The 25,378-nt window shown below is 40.9% G+C and overlaps 1 protein-coding gene across 2 annotated transcripts in view; it reads right to left on the bottom strand.

Annotated features, from left to right (window-relative positions):
- The window catches only part of FNIP1 (folliculin interacting protein 1), a 175,266-nt gene that overhangs the window by 108,228 nt on the left and 41,660 nt on the right, over positions 1-25,378 (bottom strand). For both annotated transcript variants that reach the window (XM_066343398.1, XM_066343399.1), the window contains exon 2: positions 2,360-2,486. In XM_066343398.1, coding sequence (XP_066199495.1) covers positions 2,360-2,486 — 127 coding nt within the window. The remainder of the gene's footprint in view (positions 1-2,359; positions 2,487-25,378) is intronic.

Raw genomic sequence — 25,378 nt, 5'->3', positions numbered from 1 at the left:
CCATAAGAAATGATGACATCAGATCATTTACAATAACATGGATGGACCTTGATACCATTATATGGAGTGAAATAAGTAAATCAGAAAAAACTAAGAACTATATGAATCCATACATAGATGGGACATAAAAATGAGACTCAGAGACATGAACAAGAACGTGATGGCAACGGGGGTCGGGGGTGGGGTGGGGGGAGGGGGGATGGGGCGAGGAAGGAGAGAGGGGGTGGGGGAGGGGAGGGGCACAAAGAAAACCAGATAGAAGGTGACAGAAGACAATTTGACTCTGGGTGAGGGGTATACAGCACAATCAAAGGTCAAAATAATCTGGAGATGTTTTCTCTCAACATATGTACCCTGATTTATCAATGTCACTGCATTACATTTAATAATTAAAAAATAAAAAAAAAATTAAAAAAGGTGTTTTTAACAGAGACTGTTAAATTCCAAGTGCCTAGTACTCTGTAGATAGTTATTTGTGCAAATAAACATACTTCAAGAACATTTTGCAATGCTTATTTTTTTTTATCAGATTGAAAAAAGTGTCCAAATAATGGTGATTAAAAAAAAAAAAAAAGGTACAATCCTCAGAAAATTGAGAAATGTGTTAGTAATTACAAGGCTACAATAAAACCTGGCAAAGTCATTTTGTTTATTTTTTTTATTTTTTTCTTTACAGGGACAGAGAGAGAGTCAGAGAGAGGGAGAGATAGGGACAGACAGACAGGAACAGAGAGAGATGAGAAACATCAATCATCAGTTTTTCGTTGCGACACCTTAGTTGTTCATTGATTGCTTTCTCATATGTGTTTTGACCGCGGGCCTTCAGCAGACTGAGTAACCCCTTGCTTGAGCCAGTGACCTTGGGTCTAAGCTGGTAAGCATTTTTATTTTGCTCAAGCCAGATGAGCCTGCACTCAAGCTGGCGACCTCAGGGTCTCAAACCTGGGTCCTCGGCATCCCAGTCCAACGCTCTATCCACTGCGCTACCACCCGGTCAGGATGGCAAAGTAATTTTAAAAGGCACCTATTATGCCACTGCAGTAGGTGCTGAAGATAAAGCTATAAATAAGACAATGGACTACAGCCAATATATCAATTTTTTTATTGATTGAATTTTAGATAGGAAGGAGGGAGGGAGAGAGGGAGGGAGGGAGGGAGGGAGGGAGGGAGGGAAACATCAATCTGTTTCTGTATGTGCTCTGACTGTGGATTAAACCAGCAACCTTTGTGTATCCAGACAACGCTCTAACCAACTGAGTCATTGGCCAGGGCTCAATTTTTTCTAATAACACAAATTCTCAAATACAAACTGCCAAGTCTCAAAAAAAAAGTATGTTTGCTTTAATAGACAATTCTACTGTAAAAAAGCTTTCCCAAAGTATTTTGTTTTCAGTTGTTTACTGAAATGTTAGTAAAAATTGTCAATTTAGGGGAGGGGAGAAAACACAATTCCAAGATTCCATTTCCAGATTACAGGTCCAGGGGACTGATTCTTTATACCAGAAAAAATAATGGCAATATAGCAGCAGCAAAGATAACCATAATCACCTAGGTTTTTTTGGCTGATGAAGTCAATGTGCTACTAATGCTAAAGCAGTCATAAAATATTTCAAATATAAAACTGCAAGTTAACAGAATAGATTCTCTTGCTACCATTGCAGAGTAGGGAAAACATGATAGGTTAAGGACTGTAAATTTAAATGGCATTGCATCTTGAGACAAATAATTTTAGACAAGTAATTTCACCTCTCTAGGTCACACTTTCCTCAACTGTAAGACGGGAGGTTTGGACCAGATCCTTTATAAAGATCCCTGTAGTTCTAGTCATCTCTCTCAATACAAATACATAAATAAATAAATAAATAAATAAATAAATAAATAAATAAATAAATAAATGTCAAACTAAAATGTTCTGTGATACTAGAGACTGATGACAAATTAGGCAAGTGTTTTTTACCTTAGAAAATATATTAAAAATTCCAGGCTCTGAATTATAAAAGCATGGCAAAGATATTTTACATTAATGAACAAAAATACCATAATTAAAATTTTATTCACTTTCGCCTGACCTGTGGTGGTGCAGTGGATAAAGCGTCGACCTGGAAATGCTGAGGTCGCCGGTTCGAAACCCTGGGCTTGCCTGGTCAAGGCACATATGGGAGTTGATGCTTCCAGCTCCTCCCCCCTTCTCTCTCTGTCTCTCCTCTCTCTCTCTCTCTCTCTCTCTCTCTCTCTCACTCTTTCTGTCTCTCCCTCTCCTCTCTAAAATGAATAAATAAAAATTAAAAAAAAATTTATTCACTCTCTTTAATTAAAATATTTGACATTAAATTTCAACCAAATCAATAATGATGCTCACCGATACAGATATGTCCTCATTTTTTCTCTTAACACTGGAGTCAAACAAGACATTTCTCCCTCGTCTTTCACAGTCTTGATATACAATCAGTCGAATTTGGCTTGGATCAAACTCCGGCAAAGGCCAACTTTAAAAAAAAAAAAAGATTCATTAGAATTATTTTAATAAACTATTTCACATAAATTTCTAAAATAAAACCTATATTAACAGAAACCAAAGCTGTATTATGGCTCAATTCAACCATTTAGTTAGGGCTGTAAACTTACATAGCTATGAAATTTTAAATTTAAAAAATAATAAAAGTTGTGGCAAGTTATCCCTTGGTGCATATAAAATGTAATTATCCCATATTAATCTAAAAACAGCTAACTTAAAAATATGTAAGTACATTTAACATAACAAAAATACATATTGATTTCATGGCACAGACATAAAGGTAAGCCATCATTTTAAAATTGTTCTGTGACTTTCATTTTCATTCATTCATTTAGTGTTTTTCTGAAGTGAGAAGCAGGGAGGTAGAGAGAAAACTCCTGCATCTACCAGGCATAGCCACCAGGAGATGATGCTCTACCCATCTAAGGTATTGCTCTGTTGCAACCAGAGCCATTCTAGCGCCTGAGGCGGAAACCATGGAGCCATCCTAGCACCCAGGCTAACTTTGCTCCAAAGGAGCCTTGGCTGCAGGAGGGGAAGAGATAGAAAGGAGAGGGGAAGGATGGAGAAGCAGATGGGCTCTTCTCCTATGTGTCCTGACCGGAAATCGAACCCGGGACATCCACAGACTGGGCTGACACTCTACCACTGAGCCAACCGGCCAGGGCTATGACTGTTTCTTTAATATGTAAATGCAAAAACAAAAGTAGTTTAAAACTAAGTACTTATAAAATAATAACAAGAAAGTAATGTAACAAGAAAGTAAAATAATTCACAAATGTGGTGTGAATTCTCATATATAACTGGTGTGAGTAAACAATGACACACTCTCTTCAAAGAACAATCTTTTAAATAATATGCTAAATAGATAAAATCTAATAAAACTGAAGTTGACCCCAGCAATTCTTTTCCAGAAAAGTTTGCCATTATGCACCAGCCTTTTCGTAACAGCTGGAAAAAAGCAACAATTTAAACATTCATCATCAGAAGAATGGGTAGATATTATGATTTATTCAGGCTATGAAATACTATATAACACAATAAACATCAGCTATAAGCAAAAGCAAACGCGCGCACACACAGCTACCATATTTTTTCATTTATACAAAGGTAAAGTTTTATTTAGTGATGCATCACTTTAAAAACTATAAGGAAAATGAAATGATGGCCTTAACTTTTGGAAAGTGGTTACCTCTGGGAGTAAGGTTGGGGTGGGATATAATAACCAGGAAGGGACATACCAGGTAGATTGGGGCACTATGTTTTGTATTTTGACTAGACAGTGCTTAATAGATTTCCACATTACAGTTAAAATAAAAAAAAAGTCACTCCATTTGTTTGATGTGCTATTATAATACATTTATTTCAGAATTTAAAAGATTAATGAAGTGAGAGAGATAGAGAGGAGAGGGAAAGAGAAAAAACAATAAGCTGTGAATAACAGACTGGTGAACTCAACACACTACAACTGATGGAACAATGGTAGTCACTAAAAAGCATCCACTAGCTATAGAAACAAAAAGTCATTTGTGATCACAGTAAGGACAGCTAAGGAGTAAAAGAGTACACGAATCAGATTGTAGAGGATTGAGGAGTGAATGGTAACAGAAAATAATGAATTTTAAATAATTATCAAGGGAAGAGAAAGAAAAGGAATTATGAAGTAGAGTGATATCTATCTTGTCATTATAAAGGACACATCTGAACATGTTTACATATTGATGACAGAATATGAAATGGAAGGGAGATGGTGACTCATAAAGCAAGGCTTCTGAGAGAATGGAGGAGAACAGGATATAGAGTACAGGTGAAACGTTTAGCCTCAAACAGAAGAAAGGATAACCCCTAAACTAAGATGGAAAAAAAGGAGGTAAAGATGCACATAAGGACAAAATATTTGTAGACAGAAAGTAAAATGTTGAGTAAATTCATGTCTAAGAGCCCTATTTCCTTTGTAAAGTAGAAAGGAAAGAAATAAAGAAGTTGTAAAATATGGGAATAGTAGAGAGTAAACAGTAGTTGTGAGAATGAAAATATGTTAACCAGAAAACATACGATTCTGGGAAATGCTGCAAGTGTACATGAGGTTGAAAACTATGACTATGTACCAGCAACAAACTAGTTGAGTCATTTTCTCCCACAAACACTCAAGTGCTTGAATTTGGATCATATTGAGCCCAGGTAAGGATTTGGATATGTAGACAAAACAAAAGGAAAGAATGGACATGGGGATACAGCAGAAGACTCAAGAATACAGCTGAAAGAATGGATAATGGAATCTAAGCTAGTTAGGGAAGACAGTCAAGATTGAAAGTCAGCAAATTTGAAGAAAATTGGGGCACTGTGGTCAAAGTGCTGAAATAACATGAAGCGATACTGTGCAGAGGCAGGGAAATGAGAAAAGGAGACTATAATCACAGGATAGATACTAGAGTTTAAGATATAGAGGTAGAACAATTCATCATTCAATAGTTATGTGCCGAACACTGGTTAGGGTTAGATAAGAAAGAATCTGCTCTAGAAGCAAAAAGACAGTAGTACCTAAGTAAATAAATAAACATGTTAATTTTAGGTAAGTGGCAGGTGAAATAAATCAAAACAGGAAATCAACAAACTGTGACAGAAGTGGTAGTAAGAAGATAATTGATAATGAGAAAACTTGAGGTACAATTTACATAAAATACAGACATTTCAAGTGTATACCTTCATTAGTTTTGGAAAATGTGTACACCTGTATAACATGATTGTAATCCCAATAAAGATGTAGAACATTTCAGACACTCCAGAAGTTTCCTTCAGATACCTTTCTAGTCCATTCACTTCATACCTCACCTCTGGCCAATCAGTTTTGACTTCTATAATCACAGATTAGTTTTACCTGTTCTAGAACTGCATATAAGTGGAATTATCAGTCTGAATGCTTTTGTGTCTAGATTTTCATCTCAACAATGATTTGGAATTCTTCTGTGATATTGTGTGATCAACTCGTCATTTCTTGTTATTTCTGAGTAGTACTTCAGTGTAGGAGTATATTCTAGTTCATTTATCCAATCTCCCATTGACTGTAGTTTGGGGTGTTCCCAATATTTTGCTAGCATGAATATTGCAAAGGACATTTTTGTGGCAGTCTTTGGGAACATGTATTTTGTTGGGTATGTATGTACCTGAGAAGAATTGCTCAGTCATAGCTGCCAAATAATTTTCCAAAATGGTTGTGCCCTTTTACACTCCTAACAACAACTCTTAAATGAGAGTTCTAAGTGCTTTATATTCTTATCAACAATTGGTGTTATTGGGTTTTTAAATTTTAGTCATTTTAATGATTGTGGAAGGGTTTTAATTTGCATTTCTCTGATAATTAATAAATACTGTTAGCTCAGAAGTATGCAGTGAAGAAACACACACAGCTACAAAGGCAGGCTGTAGCCACAGCAACACTCAGAGCCATTTCAGGAAAACATGTTAGAACCTCATCATTCAGGCAATGAATAAACAAAGGTGTTTAACAATAGATGACAAGATCATTCATTGACAAGATCATCACATTGACAGAAACTTAAGAACTGAAAAGAGAGGGAGGTCTAGAAGTACCTGAACCAAGGAATAGAACTGACGACAGATAAGGACAGAGCTGGAAGTGATTCAGGAGACAGAGATAGGATCTGGGAGACAATGTGGTGAATGATGAAAAAAATGACTGACTCTGTTTTCAGATTTGATTAAAACAGTTATCAATAAACAAGGTAGAGAATATGGGGTGGGAGGGAATAAGGATGTTAATAGGCTGATTTAAAGTGACCTAAGACAACAGCAGAATAATGTCCTATTGATTAATAAAAAATGGTCTTAGAGCTTAGAAGAAAGGCTGAAACTAGAAATCTAGACAAAAGAGTCAACGACACATAGTTGGTAATAAAATTACTTAATTGAAAAGAGAAAGGAAAGTGAAGGACCAATAAACTAGAATTTTAAGACCCAGTAATATTTTAGCAACAGAGAAAAGAAAAGCAGGAAAGCTAAGAAGATCAGTAAACACAGACCACTGGAGACAAAAGAGAAAACTCATGGTAAAAGGTCATTTCAAAAGTCAAGTAAGATGAAGATGATAAAAAGAATAGTACATAGTGCCAAATGCTGCAGAAAGGCCAAAATTTTTAAAAACTACAAGTGTCTATGAGATTAATCAATGTGGTGGTCTTTAGTACTCTTCAAGAACCATTCCAGTGGAGAAATACAGTGTAAAAAGGAGCTTAGACTTAGGGACATGCCTGAATAAGAACAGAGATGGAAATGACAAAGTTTATATTTAAATGAAAATCTTTTGTGAAGTTGTTTTGACCTTACAAAAGAAATTCCTTGAGTCGATTGTTGTTCAAAACAGAAAAGCTGGTCAAAGTTATCTGGGAGGACATTTGTACTTCTTCAGATCTTCAGAGTATGTACCAGAAATGGAGAGGTTTCTTCTAAAGCCGTAATGGCGAACCTTTTTATAAAAACCACCCACTTTTGGCCTGACCAGGTAGTGGCGCAGTGGATAGAGCGTCGGACTGGGATGCAGAGGACCCAGGTTCGAGACCCCGAGGTCACCAGCTTGAGCGCGGGCTCATCTGGTATGAGTGAGGCTCACCAGCTTGCACCCAAGGTCACTAGGTTGAGCAAGGGGTTACTTGGTCTGCTGTAGTCCCACAGTCAAGGCACGTATGAGAAAGCAATCAATGAACTAAGGTGTTGCAATGAAAAACTGATGATTGATGCTTCTTCTCATCTCTCTCCATCCCTGTCTATCCCTCTCTCTGACTGTCTCTGTAAAAAAAAAAAAAATTAAAAAAATTAAAAAAAACCAAAATGCCCACTTTTGCAGTGCTGGTCAACCTGGTCCCTCCTGCCCACTAGTGGGCATTCCAGCTTTCATGGTGGGCGGTAGGGGAGCAACCAAATGGCGCTGCGAACTGCAGTTCAGGCTACAGGCTGAGAACCAACAACGGCTTAAACTGAAACGAGTGTTGATTGTTTCGAGAGCTGCAGTATGAAATGCAGGCTGAACACCAACAGTGCCTGGAATTGGCACAGTCACTTGAGAAGGAATTACGGGTCCAAGAGTTGCAGTTTGCCCTAGAAGCTGAATGTTGGCAGCAACAGTTGTTAGAGAAACAACTGTGAGTTCAAGCGCTTGAGTTCCAGCTTCAAGCCGAAAGCCAGCAGCTGCAAGAGCCAAAGCAGTCGCTGAAGGAGCAGCATCTATGTTGGTGGAGTGGCTGAGTTGATGGTAGCAGGTGCTTCCCCTCCTCTTCTGAGGATGAGGTGGTTTGGGCTGAAACTGCCATCTGCAGACTCAGAGCCCAGCTTATAGTTACCCAGAAGGTAAAAACACAGCAGCCAAGAGTGCCTCAGGGGCAGGCACAACCCTCCACACTAGTAGAGTCTGGCCCTACACCCAGCCAGAGTTGATGGAGTTGGGGGTGAAATTCAGGCAGAAACCCACTGAGTCCCTGGCAGGTTGGTTGCTGTGGTTGTGAGACACAGGGGGTGGATGGCATCATGCTCTCTGGAACTGAGATAGAGAAATAAGCCACCATTATCACGCACTCCTCCTTGAGGCAGCATCTTCAAAACTGCCATGACAACCCAGGAAATTATACCCTATTAAAATGGGTGTCAGATGCCATTTGTATAGTCTAGCAAAATGCTGGAGATTTGCCGGGGGCAGTGAATCAGTTGCAGTTGTATTCTGAGAAGTGGCAGGTCCTCCAGTAACTAGGAATGAAGAATGCTGCTTTCAACCTGAAGGCCCTGTGGGCCAGATGAGGAAGTATTTATGGCAGGAATGAGGGACCATATTCTCTGTAGGGCTCATCAGCCCTTTTTGGGTCACTAGTGGCTATCTTGAGCCCCTGTGCGGGGCAGCCCATCAATGTGGTTACACAGACGGTGACAGATTTGAGGGAGGTGGAGGCAGCACAAAATAATAAAGCTGTGTGAGCTATGGCCTGTGCTGCCCACCTTCCCACTCTCAACCAACGAGAGAAACAGGCCTATAAAGGTTACCTGAACACAGATGTGGGTAGATTTGATTGCGGCTGGGGCAGATAGGAAGAAATTAGATAGCAAATCTATTAAAGTTCTTTTAAGAGCTTTAGCAGCTAAACCGGAACAGAAGTTCCAGCTGCTGAAACGAACAGCCCCAGCAGCTACAATAAAATGGTTGATGTGCAGGTGACACAGTTACAGGATTATGTGATGGAGACAGCTGAGAGAGAGGAGGACCCATTGTTCCCGTTTGAATAGAGGGAAGGCTGAGGGACCCATTAACATGGATGAGCTGGAACCAGAGGCACCATGTGGAATTGGTCTAATGTGCAGCAGGTGTTGACCTTAGAGGATAATAAGTGCTTTTACAGCAGCTAAGAAAACTGTCAAAGCAGCACAGGACTTGAATGTGTTTGACCTCTTCAAGATCTGTGAGCTTGCTGAGGGGTTTGTATGGGGTTTGTGGCAATAGACAAAGCACTTATGGAAAGGCACTGAGGTCCATTAATAAAGAGCTGTATGGCTAGTTCCCTGTAATGGACCTTCATCTTGAGTGATTTGTAAAGACAGCTGTGCTACTGTGGACTGATCATTGAGCAGTATAATTGATTCTTGAAGCAGGGACTTCAACACGAAGGGGCCACTGGCTCCCTTGTTGGATAGACATGCTGCTTATGGACAGTATGAGAGACCCTGATGAGGGGGTCACCTGTGGAGGTCCTCCTGCACCATGCAATTGCTCCCATCCAGTTGCAGAAAGTACCAAGGATACTTTAACAGCTTCAATAGACATAGCCCTGGACTATACAGGCCCTCCTGCCTACCATGGGGAAAAGGGCTAGAAGTGGGCCTCCAGTTTAGTCCCTGGGCACAGTGTTCAGGGAGACATTGTGAAGGGCACCTTTGTAATTATGTATAACTTACGCTGTTGCTGTAGTCTTTTTCTGTCATGTACCTCACTCCTCGCACAGGAACCATCACAGAAGATACCTGTCACATAGATTGTGAGGCGAGCAATCCTAAGGAGGTGGACTGTTGGGAAAACAGCAACATTAGGCTTGCTTGCTTGTACTTTGCACAATCAGTGCATGAGCACGTGGCAGAGCCACATGTGCATAGCCTATGTAAGGCTATGGGTAGTTTGACTCAGGTTGGATTGCGGATTGCCTGCCCACCACTGTGAGGGGCTGTTTTGTTGTTTGTTCATCTGATGCCTTAAGAAGGGGGTTTTCCTCTGCCTGTTTACTCACTGCCATTGAGAGACTCTAATAAACAGAAATGGCCCTACACTTTCTGGCTCCACAGTTTCTCCACCATGTGCTAGAATCCAATGTGAATTTGCCTGGCCTCAGCCACTGGCACTACAGCTGGTCATGCAGTTTAGACTCCTTGATTTCATATCACTAGTCACGGAATTTAGACTCTCTTCTGACCTCTCCTCCTTTGGCATATAACCAGTCATGTGTTTTTAGACCCTCTTAGAGGAGGAACAAACAGAAAAGCTGGAGAATAGCATTTAAGCATTAATCCCTAGAGATAACAACTAGACCTCTGTTGTGTTTCAGCTACAGGCCCAGAAAAGCAGGAAAACAGACAAAAGCCATGGATGACCTCAGGACCAGCTGCACTAACAACTCCCTGTTCTGGCACAAACCAATCAGTGGAGAACACGACCCCAAAAGAACACATCTGGAAACCTGATAAATATTCTATTCAGATCCTCTCCTGGGACCTCTCATAAAATCCCCACCCCTAATATCCCTTAGGACAGAGGTCCCAAGGCACTCTCTGTGCCTTTCCCTTTCCCTTCTCCCGTTCTTTCCCCCAAGCACATATTCCTTGCCCCTCTCTTTTTCTTTTTTTTTACAGAGACAGAGAGAGAGATAGACAGACAGGAACGGAGAGAGATGAGAAACATCAATCATCAGTTTTTCGTTGCGACACCTTAGTTGTTCATGGATTGCTTTCTCATATGTGCCTTGACCGGGGGCCTTCAGCAGACCGAGTAACCCCTTGCTCGAGCCAGCGACCTTGGGTCCAAGCTGGTGAGCTTTGCTCAAACCAGATGAGCCTGCGTTCAAGCTGGCGACCTCGGGGTCTCGAACCTGGGTCTTCGGTATCCCAGTCCGATGCTCTATCCACTGCGCCACCGCCTGGTCAGACGCCCCTCTCTTTTTCATCAGCTGTAAGAAACCCAAGACTTGTAACCAGAGGAGCAGTGACAGCGGCAGCTTGTCCCAGGCTCACCCCCGAACCTGTCTCCAAGTCCCCCTTTCCTCTTTCTTCTTGCATGGCCGATAAATTCTTCCTGTACTTGCTGTATTTTGTCTCTTGATTGAATTCTTTCTTCACAAAAAGAACCAAGGTCTCCTCACTCTCCCTTAACATTTTAATAGGCCAATAATTTTAAATGGTTATATAGACATCCTAAGTTTTTCATTTTTCAAATGCAAGGGAAGCAAAAATGACCTACCTAAAGTAACTGTTCTGGTTAGTGCTGCTGGTCTCTTCCTTTCCTTTCACTCCTATCTCTGCTCTAATCTGCTGGTATTCACTTCTGATCAGCACTAAAAAAGGGTTTGGAATAACCCTATATTATACTAGAACCTAAATTTTCTGATGTCTAATCCACCATGCTTGCTACTTCATCACTTCATCATGTTGCTCTTTTTTTTTTTTTTTTTTTAGATTTTATTTATTCACTTTAGAGAAGAGCAAGAGAGCTTGGGGGGAGGAGCAGGAAGCATCACTCCCAGATGTGCCTTGACCAGGCAAGTCCAGGGTTTTGAACCAGCAAACTCAGCGTTCCAGGTCAATGCTTTATCCACTGTGCCACCACAGGTCAGGCTCGTGTTGCCTCTTTTCATCAAAATTTAACTGAAGACATAACTAAGCCAAATCACAAACAGTGTTAAGTACACTGTTAGTACACTACTACCTTCATAAAAATTATTTATATACTACAGGCAAAACTTTCCTCAGAATTAAGCTACGGTGTTCAGCACATTAACTTAAACATTAGTGAGAAAATTACTCAGTGATGAACCACAAACTATTTTAAGACTCTACACAGATGTTATTTATAGTTTATGTCAACTTATCTGCTCTGCATGTTTTTTATCTGACACCTTCAAAGAATGCCAATAGAAAGTAAACATGCTGGCCTGACCAGGCCGTGGCGCAGAGGATAGAGCGTCGCATTGGGACCCAGGTCCAAAACCCTGAAGTCGCTGGCTTGAGCACAGACGGGTTCACCAGCTTGTGCACGGGGTCACTGGCTTGAACATGAGATTATAGACATGACCCCATGGTTGCTGGCTTGAGCCCAAAGGTTGCTGGCTTGAGCTGAAAAGATCACTGGCTTGAAGTCCAAGGTTGCTGGCTTGAGCCCAGAGTCACTGGCTTGGGCAAGGGGTCACTCATTCTGCTGTAGTCCCCCAGTCAAGGCACATGAGAAAGCAATCACTGAACAACTAAAGAACCACAATGAAGAACTGATGCTTCTCATCTCTCTCCCTTCCTGTCCCTCTCTCTGTCTCTCTCTGTCTCTGACACACACATACACACACACACACACACACACCAAACAAATTAAGTTGATAGATACGTGAATTCCAAACTGCCCTCTTGATGTTCCGCTTATCTGTCAGACCTCACCCTTACTGGACTATTTACCCTGAGACAGAGGAATTCCAAAAAGCTGAGAAGCTTCCCCAAGGAGGGGCTCCGGACACACCAGGACTTTTGATTCAACACCCACATGCTCGAAGCCCCCCAAGGAGGAGCATTCCGGACATACCAGGACTTTTGCCTCAGTATCCCCTCAGGCTCTCCCAAACACTATATAACTCGCCCCTAGTCTGTAACCGGTTCCTTTCTTCCTTTCAATAAAGCCTGTTACTCTGGTCTTTCGGACTCCCATGGATTCCAACATTTGGTGCCGAAACCCAGGGCAGGGTACTAACTGCCTGGACGATCCCTCTTTGCCATTCAAACTTACAACCAGGGAAGCAATGGGCAGTGGCAGCTCGTCCCGGGCTTACTTCCTGATTCTGTTTGGACGTGTAATTGTAGGTCGATTGGCCGGCAGTCTAACCCTGTCCTGAACCCCTGCTGGACCAGAAGGTAAGGAGTTTCTCCCTTCCCCTTCCCGGGTTGGCCTCTAAATTTCTCTCTAAAAATACCCCTTTCTGGTCGGACGGTTTTCTCTGATACGCCTCACGTTTTGAGGGGTTTGACTCAGTCTCAGTGGACTGCACGGAAGACTAGGCGCCTAGCCAAACCTCTCCACTCTCTCGGACTTCTCGTCCTTGGAGCTCCCTGACAGGTGGTGACGACCTCTATCAGGGACGACTCCCCCACACGGAGATTCTCTCCACTTGAGACAGTGGCAAAAGGCGGGGATGCCCCCTCTTGCTCACCTGTCTCCACTCTGGGCTCTTCAGAGTCTAAGCCTTCCGACCAGACCCCTCTAGGATGTCTCATAAAAATCCTCGCCAAATTCGGTCTCTCAGACCTCAAACCAAAGAAATTAATCTTCTGTAACACGGCATGGCCTCAGTACAGACTAGACAATGACTCCCATTGGCCTGAAAACAGGACATTCGATTATAATATCCTAAGAGATCTTGACAATTTTGCCACCGGACGGGGAGGGCATCAGAAATTCCTTACGTGCAGGCTTTCTTCTCCTTTCTCTCCTGTCCTTAATTTCTGTCCTTTCTGTTCTACACGCAGGCCGGTTTTGGCCAAAGAAACCTCACCTAAAACCTCTGTTCCTAATCTTTCCTTCTCCACGGACTCCCAAACTCTCTCCTTCTCCTGCCTGACCCCCGGGGCACCCTCTCTCGGGACCCCTCTCTAGTCTCTCAGCAAATCTTTTTGCTGGAGTCTCTTCCCTCCAGAAAGCTCTTCCCTTCACTGAATCCTGTTTTCTCATTTCACCAGTCTCTTTCTCCTCCCCTGCTGGCCAGGGGCCTCTCCCTTCTCCACTGTGTTCTTCGTCCCCTCCCCCCTCCTTAGAAGCTGTGCCTGTCTCATCTCTGACCTCTCTTCCCTCCTTACAAACTGCAGTTCTGTCTCCTCTCCGACCCCTCCTCCTTCCTTACAAACTGTGACGTGCCTCTTTCTTCCTTGCCCTCTCCTCTCTCCTCAGAGCTCTAAATCCTTTTGACTCCTCTGACCATGTGGCGCCACACCAATACTTTAACCTCCTTCTCTCCTCCTGCAGAATCTGACTCTCCTTCTTTCCATCCAGCTGCTCACACTGTCCATCCGTCTGCTTTCTCTCTTCCTTCCCTCTCTGCCGGCAACTCCCTGCCATCTCGAAAAACAGAATTGTATATTAAGCTATGTGAATAAGTAATCTGTCTTGTCTCATTGTTTGTCAGAAACTATTTCTAGTGAATTGAAACAACTAAAGCGCGCTCATTTAAATTTCTTAATTCATAATATGTGAAGTCTTTGTTTAATGTGTAACTGTGTCTGTTTCTAAGGCCTTAAACCAGTAATTACCCACCTCATAAACCAGGTTTACTCATCCCCACGGAATCTCCCTGCAATACCCCCATCTTTCCTGTTCGAAAACCTTCAGGAGCTTATCACCTGGTACAAGCCTTATACCTAATCAATGAGGCAGTAATTCCCCTCCATCCAGTAGTCCCTAATCTCTACAAGTTACTGTCACACATTTTCTCAAACACCACTCACTTCAGGGTTCTAGACCTCAAAAATGCCTTCTTTACCATTCCTCTACACCCTGACTCTTACTTTCTGTTTGCCTTTACCCAGACACTAATGCAGCCCAGCAGTTTACCTGGATTGTCTTACCCCAGGGGATCAGAAACAGCCTACACCTGTTTCGGCAGGCACTAGCTCAGGATTTAGCAGCATGCAATCTGAAAACTAGTACTCTCTTACAATATGTAGATAACCTACTCCTCTGCAGCCCCTCCCTGCCTGCCTCAAGGAGACACACCACCACCCTTCTTAACTTCCTCACTATGAAGTGTTATCCTGTCTTCTCTGCTAAGGCTCAACTTTATTCTCAGTCCCTAGTCTATCTAGGCATTACTTTAACCCCCACCACCTGAAGTCTCACCCTAGATCAAACTCAGACCCTCCACAGTCTCCAACCACCTACCACAACAGATCAAATATTTTCTTTCCTCAGTCTAATAGGCTTCTTTAAACACTGAATTCCCAATTTTGCTCTCTTAGTCAAGCCCCTCAGTGAGATCTTCTGAGCATGGCTTTTAAGGTCTATAATGACCAAGGAAGTAACAGAAAAGGCAAATAAGGCCCAAAAGAAGTCAGGAAATACCAACTTTTGGCTCCAGCACCCTAAGGGGTTTCACAGCATTCTATCAAGGCCCTGCTCCAGAGTGGAAAGAAAGGTCATTGAACTGAAGCCTGCCAGGCTTCCCGGCCCCACCGGTGACACACTTGTGCTGTGGAAAGAGGGACATGAGAAGGTAAGCTGCCCCCTTTCTCCATGGAGGGAGGGTTCAGTCTCTCCTAGCCCTGCTCCAGCTACCTGTGACCTGACCTTGCCCAGCGTGCTGGGAATTGCCACTGAAGGCCCAAGGACATCGTTCACGAGCCTAAGGTATTTCTTCCAAAAGCAGATAAGCTAATCTCATTTCTTGTAAACACAAGGGCCATCTACTATGTCTTGCCTGAATATTTAAGTTCTATTTATCCCTCAAAGATCTTTACTGTGGGTATTGACAGTCTGATTTTATTGCTTTATTTAATGTTTAGTATCTCCTTTGTTCCTCCTATCTCAATGCCCCATGCCTATTATAGGCTGGGACCTGCTGGTAATTCCAGCTAGAAGCAGTGGTCACGAGGACTTAAACTCTAACTGCAAAGTGTAGAAATGTAACACCCTTTCCCTAAGTACTTGCAGGTTTTATAGGTCACTCAGCAAACTGTTCAAACACTGTCCAAGAGGCACTTCCAGCATTACATCATCCAAGGACTGACTTTCACATGGACAGGTCCACACACCGTAATCCTGACAACTCACTCCCACTGCACCTTTCAGCCTGCCTCACCAAATCAGGAACTTTCTACTTGTGTGGGACCAACACCTATCTGTGTCTCCATACTAATTAGACAAAAATCTGTATCCTAATCTATCTCACCCTAAATATCAACCTAATCCCACCCCATGAGCCTCTTCCAGTTCCTAATACACTATCCATCAATGTAAGGACCAAACAAGCTATACAGGTAATTTCTCTTCTTATTGCTTTAAGAAATCTCTACAAAAGTAGATCTAGGAACAAGGGACACACTGCCCTGTCTTATTCCTATTTACTCTCTCTCTCTCTCTCTCTCTCTCTCTCTGAAGCCCAGTGAATTCGTAAACATGGAATCAGTGGTTTCACACAAACTGGGCATCTTACTATTGCCTTTCATTAGTTTACTCACTTTCCTATTTACTTTTCTAACTTTTAAACCCTACCTCTTACATTTGTTTACCAGTTTCTTACAGAACTGCATGCAGACCTTCGCCAATCAGACAACTGGAAAAATCTACCTAACCCTACACATCAACCCTGAAACCTGCCCTCATGAAACAGAAAAATCTGAAACCCTGTATCAGCAAACCTCCTAAATCCTATCTTTCAACCTTTACAGGTCCCCTAACCCTAAAGCTCTCCCATATTCCTGAAGAACTAGGAGAATAAATAGCAACACCTCTTAATGCTTCTCAGTCTTTTTCCCTTCACATAGTAAAAGGACAAGATCACTGGGTCTTTTTGGAGCCTACAAACGGACATGAAACATTTCTTTTAACTCAAGCTAACTGCTCTCTCCAGGTCTGCCAGGAAAAAATATCTCTAACTTTACCATGGAAGAACTTTCACACACACACACCCCTATACAACCCTCCTTATCTCTGCATTGCTAATCTCCAAATACCTGCCTCTTTCTTTATTAAGTTCATACAGGCCGGGATGAGAGAAATCTCTAGGATTACCTACAATCAAATGCTCCTACACTCCTATTCCCCAGTACCCCAAGGAGAACTTCATGAGGGAAATATCAAATAGGTAGGGATGACAGCAGGAAGAAGCCGCCCCTCAGCCCGAGAAGTTCCCTCCTGAATGTTCTCCAAACCCTCTCTTCCTCTTTACCACACATATTCAATCCTTCTAAAAAAACTTACACCAACAGGTTCCCTGTCTCCTAAAATCCCCATATGTCCTCCCATTCAAGAGGAACCAGACCAGCATGTCTCATGAGGCTCATACAAGAGACCATGTATCACCATGTCACTCTGTCCACTTGGCACTAGCAGCAAGCAACTAACAATTATTACCTCGCAAAATTTTTGTTTACTTCCTCACTCAGGTTTTCAGAAACATCGCCTGGTTCAGACCTCACAGTATGGAAATTGATGACCTCCTTAACTGGATGAAGGACTTGGCTTGGCAAGATTCCCTTCTTGAGTTCTCTCCAGAAGAAGAAATAATTTTCCAATTTTTTCTCCTCTTTCTCCTCATCACCCCTCACCATATATTATAAAATTAATAACTGCCTTTCTTTTATATGTAACCACAGAGTCGAGAAATGATAGATACGTGAATTCCAAACTGCCCTCTTGATGTTCCGCTTATCTGTCAGACCTCACCCTTACTGGACTATTTACCCTGAGACAGAGGAATTCCAAAAAGCTGAGAAGCTTCCCCAAGGAGGGGCTCCGGACACACCAGGACTTTTGATTCAACACCCACATGCTCGAAGCCCCCCAAGGAGGAGCATTCCGGACATACCAGGACTTTTGCCTCAGTATCCCCTCAGGCTCTCCCAAACACTATATAACTCGCCCCCTAGTCTGTAACCGGTGCTCTTCTCCCCCAGGAGGAGTGCCCGGCAGGGTTCCTTTCTTCCTTTCAATAAAGCCTGTTACTCTGGTCTTTCGGACTCCCATGGATTCCAATGTAAGTAAACATACTGGAATAGACACCGCCTTTACATATTGACACCTGTACCTCAGGAATATATGAATTCCTATAACTGCTAAATTAGGGCTAAATTATGCACTGTCAATGAGAACAAGGTGGCTTCCAAGGAGGCAAATTTGGTTCTTGAGGGGAGAGAGCTGGGGAGGAAGGAAGACAAAAGTCTTAAGATATTAAAATAGGTGTGGCTTCCAAAGGACCACAATGCTTATGCAAATACACAGTAAATCTGTGGTATTAGAATTTCGGTGGCCCTGGCCGGTTGGGTCAATAGAGTATCAGCCCAGCATGTGGATGTCCTGGGTTTGGTTCCCAGTCAGGGCACACAGGAGAAGCGACCCCCAGCTTCTCCACCCCTCCTCCTTCTCCCTCTGTCTTTCTCTCCCTCTCCTGCAGCCATAGCTCCACTGGTTTGAGCAAACTGGCCTCAGAGCTCAGGATGGCTCCATAGGCTCTGCCTCAGGGGCTAAAAAAATGGTTCCACTGCTGAACAATGGAGTTACAACCCCAGATGGGCAGAGCATCACCCCCTAGTGGCCTTGCCAGGTGGATCCTGGTTGGGGCACAAGTGGGAATCTGTCTCTCTGCCTCTGTTTCTCTAAAAAAAAACAAAAGAATTTCAGGGAGGGAGGGTAGAGATTAAGGAAAAGACTGTCTAAGATAGGCTCCTTAGGGGGACCATAATGTAAAAAAAAAAAAAAAAAGGTTGAGAAACACTAGGCTAAATGCTAGTCTGTATCTCAACACATTAATAATTGTCACACTTACAGAAAATACTTAAGCCCTGGCCAGTTGGGTCAGTGGACAGAGCATTGGCCCAGCATATGGATGTCTCAGGTTTAATTCCCGGCCAGAGAATACAGGAGAAGCAACCATCTGCTTCTCTCCCTCTCCTTCTCCCCCTTCTCTTCCCTCAGCCAGTGGCTTGACTGGTTTGAGTGTCAGCCTTGACATTGAAGATTGTTCAGTTTGTCCAAGCAGTCAGCTTCAGGTGCTGGGGATAGCTCAGGTGATTCGAGCATCAGCCCCACACAGAGGATGCTGGGTGGATCCTGGTCTGGCTCACTATCTCTCCTCAGAAAAAATTTTTAAAAAAGGAAAAAAAAGCTAAATAATTCACTTTTTATTCTGTTTGAACAACAACTCTTCTGTTTCATCAATCATCTTAAAATTGAAATTTCATGAACTTGCTTCTTTTTCTCTACCCCCTACTTCCAATTGATCATCCATACATTTTCACTTTTACTTAGCATCAAAGGGTCTGGAATAATTTCTGACTATACAGTACACTTATCACACCTGAAGTTTTGTTTTGTTTTTGTTTTGTTTGTTTTTTACAGAGACAGAGAGAGAGTCAGAGAGAAGGATCGACAGGGACAGACAGGAACAAAGAGAGATGAGAAGCATCAGTCATTAGTTTTTCGTTGTGACACCTTAGTTGTTCATTGATTGCTTTCTCATATGTGCCTTAACTGTGGGCCTTCAGCAGACAAAGTAACCCCTTGCTCGAGCCAGCGACCTTGGGTCCAAGCTGGTGAGCTCTGCTCAAACCAGATGAGCCCACGCTCAAGCTGGCAACCTCGGGGTCTCGAACCTGGGTCCTCCATATCCCAGTTCGATGCTCAATCCACTGCGCCACCGCCTGGTCAGGCTACACCTGAAGATTTTAACTTCATTCATTCAATAATTATTTGTGTAGTGCCTAATACGTACCGGGTACTATGTTAGTTTGTCTTTCCTGAGCCTTATCCATCATTGTTGTCTCAATGAAATGAACACATTCAAGGCAATGCTGACTAACTTTGAGAACCCATTAATATCCAAAGCTCCTGCAAGAAATGGAAAGAGAGTGTAGCCAAATTTCAAATTATGCATGTAGAATAAAAGAAAGAGCCCCCAGTACTGGTAAACATTAACTTTGGTAAAGGATAATTTATTGAGGAAGGAAGGGAAGGATGATAAAGGAATGAATGGAGGGAAGAATGCTAAATTACACTACAAGAGACAAGCAAAAGCTTTCCCAACGTCAACATCAAAATGCCAAGAACTGGTCACCATCAGAACCCCAAAGCACCATAGCCAAAATGATTATATACAATTGGAGAAATATTTTCTGTACATGGAAAAAGTGATCCAAGTTTTTTTAAAAACCTGTAGAACAAATTTGTTTTAGAGAAATTTGGTGCTCACTAGCCAATGTTTAATTTAAATGTCTCCTGAAAGTAAAATATATATCTTACAATATTTGTAACTTTACATAACAGTTTTTTTCCTAATTTTATATAGCTTTATTTGTAGCTTTAAAAAATCCACAACAGACCAAAAGTGCTTTGAGAATTCATGTTTTCATTTGGAAGGCAGCTGTGCTCACCACTACACCACCCCACCAATGCATACTATGCTTTGTTTTGTTCTTAATTCCAATTATTTTTTTAAGTGAGAGGAGGGGATATAATGAGACAGAATTCTGCATAAACTCAGGTCAGAGTACACTCAGCAATCCCATCTGGGGTTGATACTTGAATCAACTGAGCTATTTTTAGCACCTGATGCTGATGCACTGGGACCAACTAAGCTATCCTCATTTTTGGTCCCACAATGAAGACATAACATTCACTATTCCCTCTGTAAAACACACTGACCAACAGAGTAGATCAAATGAATGTATATTTACATGTCTTAAGCTAAAAATAAAAATGTAACAACACATAGTTTAAATTCTTCACTTAAATTGACTTTTTTCCATAAATCTGGTGGCCCTGGCTGGCCAGCTCATGGATAGATAGTCAACCCAGCAGCTGGACATCTGGGTTTCATTCCTGGTCAGAGGAAGGTACACATGAGAAGCAACCATCTATTTCCCTTCCCCTCTCTTCTCCCCATTTCTCTTGCTTTCTGTCCTGCAGCCAGTGGCTTAACTCAGTGGTCCCCAACCTTTTTTGGGCAATGGATTGGTTTAATGTCAGAAAATATTATCACGGACTGGCCTTTAGGGTGGGACGGATAAATGTATCACGTGACCGAGACAAGCGTCAAGAGTGAGTCTTAAAAATGAATGTAACAGAGGGAATCTGGTCATTTTTAAAAAATAAAACATCGTTCAGACTTAAATATAAATAAAACGGAAATAATGCAAGTTATTTATTCTTTCTCTGCGGACTGGTACCGGTCCGTGGCCCGGGGGTTGGGGACCACTGGCTTAACTGATCAAGTGTTAGCACCAGGCACTGAAGATAGCTCAGTTAATTCGAGCACATTGGCCCCAGACAACGGTATTCGTGTGGATACCAGTTGGGGTGCATGCAGAAGTTTCTCTCTTTATCTCCCTTCCTCTCACTTTCTGGAAGTCCCAGTTTTATCAGATAAGAGAGCTTTTTCTTTTCATATATTTACTGTACATTTTAAAAAGCAGTAATTATGAAAGCAATTTCCAATTATTTCTAGTAAAAGAATACTTTTTTAATGTGTTGAAAAGTTTAGTATCCAATAACTGAGATATTATGAATTCACTACAGTATTAATTAAAAGAACATCTATATATGCATGAGAAACGTAACTACATATTCACCAATTATTTGCTCAGTATACAGACAGTAAAAACTCAGTATTTTGTAGGGGCAATGACTGAATTCAATAACTTCTCCCTAACTTAGGGGTCAAAAGACCTAAGGTCAAAATGTATACAAAATTAGAGAAACCATATATAGGAAATTAGAGGCACCATAAAATACATGTAAAAATTGCACTGCAGAAAGGTTTTGAAGTCTTAAAAATATTTAAGAAAAGATAGAGATCACTAAGAGTATCATTCATTGCATTTCTGTTGTTAGTCACACATTATAGAAGTGCTTAAATTTTCTTGAGTAGATAGGATCATCAGTAACAAAATGCCGTTATTGCACCAATTTTGCTTTTCAATATAATTCAAACTGATTTTGTAAACAGTAAAAATTCATCTGAGGTTGACAACTAGGTTAATCACAAACTTTAGTTTATATTTTGTTTTGGCTTTTCAGGCTTCCATATCTTCCTTAGAAATATAAAGAAGCTAGGAGAGATAATGAATGTAACAGAACTGCAACTAATTTGTTGAATAAGTGAGTGAATGAATCACTAATTCAGGAGGTACCACTTTAGTGCTGGAGTCCTTTAGGTATAGGCTTTATCTATAGTAATTATTTCTCTAAAAATTTATAATCCTCTAACCTGACAGATAAATAATCCCATGATTTGTTCATCTCAGTTCCAAAGAACTTAGTTATCAATTTAGGACTTTTTTTCTTATCAGAAAAATCTTGATTTTTCTACATTTTAATAAACTACTACATTAAAATTTTTTTGATTGATTTTAGAGAGAGAGAAAGGAAGGGAGGGAGAGAGAGAGACACAGGAACATTCATCTGTTCCTTTAAGTGCCCTGACCAGGATCAAACCAACAACCCATGTGCTTTGGGATGATGCTCTATCCAACCGAGTTATCCGGCCAGGGCACTACTACATTTTAATAACATAAATATAGGTTACACTATATTATAGTATATATTATATTATAGTGTATAGCATAGTGTATAGTATCAATACACTAGATAACATACTAAAGATAGTCTGTTAATCTTTAGTCATACTAAATTCAATTATACCCAGAATATTAATAAAATCATAATGATTGTCATTTACATTTCAATGACAAGTATAGTAAACTACTTGGCTGTAGGATTACTATATTTCATCAAATTAAATAATATATGTAAAATATATTAAAATAAAAAGAAAAACTGTTACTAGCATTAAAGATCCCAAATCTGTTTATATTTATCTCATTATCTAACATGTATAAAATCATTTACAAAAAGTAAAATTTTATATAAACTATTTAAGAGAAGGGAATTAATCATTTATAAGATGAATTCTTGGTGAAATGAAACCTCAGCAGGAATAAATTTCTATACCCTGAGAGCACAGCATATATCATATCAAACAGTATTTGCTATCATATTTAGTGTTTCAGTACTGTAACACATACACTTAATTGAAACACTATATACCTGACCTATGTGGCAAATTTTACCTTTCTGATGTTAATTCTGTATACCTGAGAATGTAAGAAACTTCTGTGGAACACTGAATGTTAAAATAAGCTAAAAAATAGAGAGAGCTAGTATCCAAGTTTTCAACTAAGTTATACACATTGAAAAAATATTTTTAAACAACTTTCATAGAATTTATTTAAAATATAAAAGCAATGTATCTTAGTCTAAATTCACTACTAATTCAAATTATTTAATTCAACCCAGAAATGATTAAAGGAGGACACATAGTTAAGATGTGTACAGAGCATCAAAAACATTACCATTACTATATAAATTCAGGTCAGTAAAATTAAAAAATATTAACTACAGCCTGACCAGGTGGTGGCGCAGTGGATAGAGCATCGGACTGGGATGCAGAGGACCCAGGTTCGAGACCCCGAGGTCGCCAGCTTGAGCGTGGGCTCATCTGGTTTGAGCAAAGCCCACCAGCTGGAACCCAAGGTTACTGACTCCAGCAAGGGGTTACTCGGTCTGCTGAAGGCCCGCGGTCAAGGCACATAGGAGAAAGCAATCAATGAACAACTAAGGTGTTGCAAAAGGTGTTGCAACGTGCAACGAAAAACTAATGATTGATGCTTCTCATCTCTCTCCATACCTGTCTGTCTGTCCCTGTCTATCCCTCTCTCTGACTCACTGTCTCTATAAAAAATAAATAAAAATTAAATTAAAAAAATATTAACTACACATAAATAACATTATGATCATCAATAAGTTCACTAAAAATGTCAAGTTTTTCATTTAAATTTTACTTAAAAAAATATATACATATGAAGTAAATAAACGCACATGCTTTCCAAATATCTATAGTGAGTGTTCCTATGTAAACATGAGAAAGAAAAGCAGTGCAGTGAATGACAGAATAAGATACACATATACCAAGGACTTATATATAGTATTCTTAAATCAAATATTTAAAAGTAGTAATTACCACCTGCTTAAAACATTCTCAAAAGTCCTAAACTTATCACCATAATATTAATAAATCTTTCATTGAAAAAAGTATATCTAAAACCTCAGCATTTAAATTTTTCCTCACCTATTTTAAAGTAAACATCAGCAAATTTACAACTAGATTTGAGTTGATTCTGATGTTAGCGTTTGAAAGTAACATCTTGAGTCGAACACTACGTTAATGTTAACTCTATTTCTCTTTAGCAGTTCCACTTTTCAAAATCTCTAAAACTTCAGTTATGCACAACTGCCAAACCAAGTTAAGAATAGAAATGAACCATATTTATCTGAAACCACAAGACTGTCAGGTGATATACCAAGAAGTCTGACTTAATGCAAATAAAAGCCTCTCTATGCTGCAATGCAAAAGGCTTAATCCTAGCAATAGGACCTCAGGGGACTGAGAGCCTTAAGAAATCTATTGCCCATGACAAAATCTGTTTTTGCAAAAGACTCCATCTATTCATCCAGTCCTACCATTTCACAAGGAACATCCTGTTCTTTGGTTTCACTAGTCTGGGATTTTAACAGAAGCAAATTATAATACTTTTCAATTCCTTTATCTCTTTTACTATAAATATATGATTAAAGAGTATCAACCTAAGTATTCTGTAAACTAGATGCTGTCCTGACAGCTAATGCAAAACTAGGAATTCCATTTTTTGGTTTTTCTTTTTTTTGAGAGAGAGACAAAAAGAGAGGTAGAGAGACAAAAGACAGAGTCAGAGACAGACAGGAAGGGAGAGAGATTAGAAGCATCAACTCATAGTTGTAGCACTTTAGTTGTTCATTGATTTCTCATATGTGCCTTGACCGGCAGGTCTCCAGATGAGCCAGTAACCCCTTGCTCAAGCCAGCGACCACAGGGTCATGTCTATGATCCCACACTCAAGCCGGAGACCCCACGCTCAAGCCGGACTCACCATGCTAAAGCTGGTGAGCCCGTGCTGAAGCCAGCAATCTCAGGGTTTTGAACCTGGGTCCTCGGCATCCCACATTAACACTCTGTCCACTGTACTACCACCTGGTCAGGTAAGGAATGCCAATTTTTTAAAGGGTGCTTTAACTCAACAAGGGATGGTCCTGCAGTGAGTGCTTGGGCAACCATTGCTAGTACCTAACTAACCCTTTAACAATCCCCATCAATAAGGAACTCGGGCTCACCTAATGAACAAGAAAATAGTTTAACTCCTTTTCTTAATTTTCCTCTGTCCCAAGTCTGCCATTTCAGACAACTACGCATACATATTCTTGGAAGCCACAGCAAATTTGTGCTCTACCAAGATAACAAACAACTGGGAAAGCAATTCCTAATGGTCAAAGGACCCAGACAGTCAGTATGTAAATTGGCTCACTAGTCTGAATTCTATGTTGAATTCATAAAAATAAGTCTAAAACAAAATACTAGTTGTAAATTTATATTCAATAAAACTAGTCTGTTATATTACTTGGTTGGTTCATGAAATAAACCTTTCAGCTTGCTTTTAAAACACTGTCCTTTGCCTGACCGGTGGTGGTGCAGTAGATAGAGCATCAACCTGGGATGCTGAGGTCCCAGGTTTGAAATGCCAAGGTCACCAGCATGAGCACAGATTCATCAGCTTGAATGCAGGATTGCCAGCCTGAGCACGGGATCATCAATGTGATCCCATGGCCACTGGCTTGAGGCCAACGTCTCTGGATTAGGCAAAGGGTCACTGACTTGGCTGGAGTCTGCACCCCCCACCCCCAGTCAAGGCACGTATAAGGTGCAATTGATGAACAACGAAAGTGCTGCAACTACGAGTTGATGCTTCTCATTTCTCTCCCTTCCTTTCTCT

This window comes from Saccopteryx leptura, chromosome 6 (genome assembly GCF_036850995.1).
Source record: "Saccopteryx leptura isolate mSacLep1 chromosome 6, mSacLep1_pri_phased_curated, whole genome shotgun sequence".
Taxonomy (NCBI): domain Eukaryota; kingdom Metazoa; phylum Chordata; class Mammalia; order Chiroptera; family Emballonuridae; genus Saccopteryx; species Saccopteryx leptura.
Note: the sequence above shows the minus strand (reverse complement) of the source record. Positions and strands in the feature narration are given on the sequence as shown.